Source organism: Pteropus vampyrus, unplaced genomic scaffold (genome assembly GCF_000151845.1).
Source record: "Pteropus vampyrus isolate Shadow unplaced genomic scaffold, Pvam_2.0 Scaffold1257, whole genome shotgun sequence".
Taxonomy (NCBI): domain Eukaryota; kingdom Metazoa; phylum Chordata; class Mammalia; order Chiroptera; family Pteropodidae; genus Pteropus; species Pteropus vampyrus.
In genome coordinates this window covers 4934-5719 of record NW_011890038.1, presented here as the reverse complement: position 1 = coordinate 5719, position 786 = coordinate 4934, and the positions used below count along the sequence as shown (strand labels likewise).

The 786-nt window shown below is 65.8% G+C and overlaps 1 protein-coding gene across 1 annotated transcript in view; it reads right to left on the bottom strand.

The window, feature by feature from the left end:
* Positions 1 to 625: 625 nt before the first annotated feature.
* Positions 626 to 786, bottom strand: part of LOC111734439 (ellis-van Creveld syndrome protein-like) — an 879-nt gene continuing 718 nt past the window's right edge. Inside the window, exon 2 of the mRNA XM_023526597.1 lies at positions 626 to 786. Coding sequence (XP_023382365.1) covers positions 641 to 786 — 146 coding nt within the window. The 3' untranslated portion in view covers positions 626 to 640.

Below are 786 nucleotides of genomic sequence, written 5' to 3'. Positions count from 1 at the left end.
GTCTGTGGCATCCCGCTATGGTGGCCTGAGCTCACTGAGACACCTGGAGACTCCTGGTCCTACGGGGCCCAGGCCCGTCTGGGGGACCCGTTAGGCATACAGGTGCCACGCTCTGCGGCCGTCCCAGTGAGACCCAGGAGGCCCCAGGCTCTGCTTCCGTCCAGGCCCCAGGGCCACAAGCAGCCCTATGCTGACATCTTCCTGCCCCAGGCCTGAGGATGCTGGTGCAGAGGGGGTACCCCCCCAACAGGGGAAAGACCAGGTCTCTGCTTGTGGTCCCACTAAGTGATGCTGGCTGCCCTTGCTGCCCTGAGCCCTGCCCTGCCACCTCCTGGGCGCAGGAACTGTGTGACAACTGCCACACTGGGCCCGTCTGCTGCCCTGCACGCTCCGCCACCCCCACCCTCACCCACTGGCTGCTAAGTGCGTCCCTGAGGCTCGTGCTGTGCCAGAGGCTGTGGCTGACAGGTACGCGTGACTTCTGGGCATTTCTACCCTCCTCTGCCCTCTGCATGTTCCAGGTGGCTCTGCTGCAGGACACTGAGGTCCCCGTCTGAATGCACGGAGCGGGCAAGCCCGACCGCAGGAGGCAGCCGTCACTAACGCCACTTTATGGAGAAGCGAGCGAGGTTCAGAAAGTTTACGTGACTGGTGCCCGGAGACACTTGCAAGTGCCACCCCGCGGCCCACCGCATGGGGGACCCCAGAAAGACCACGCCCCAGACCAGGGCGCCGGAGCCCTCGCTCGCTCACCCCTGCCGAAGCGCTCGGCCTCCCCCCAGAAGG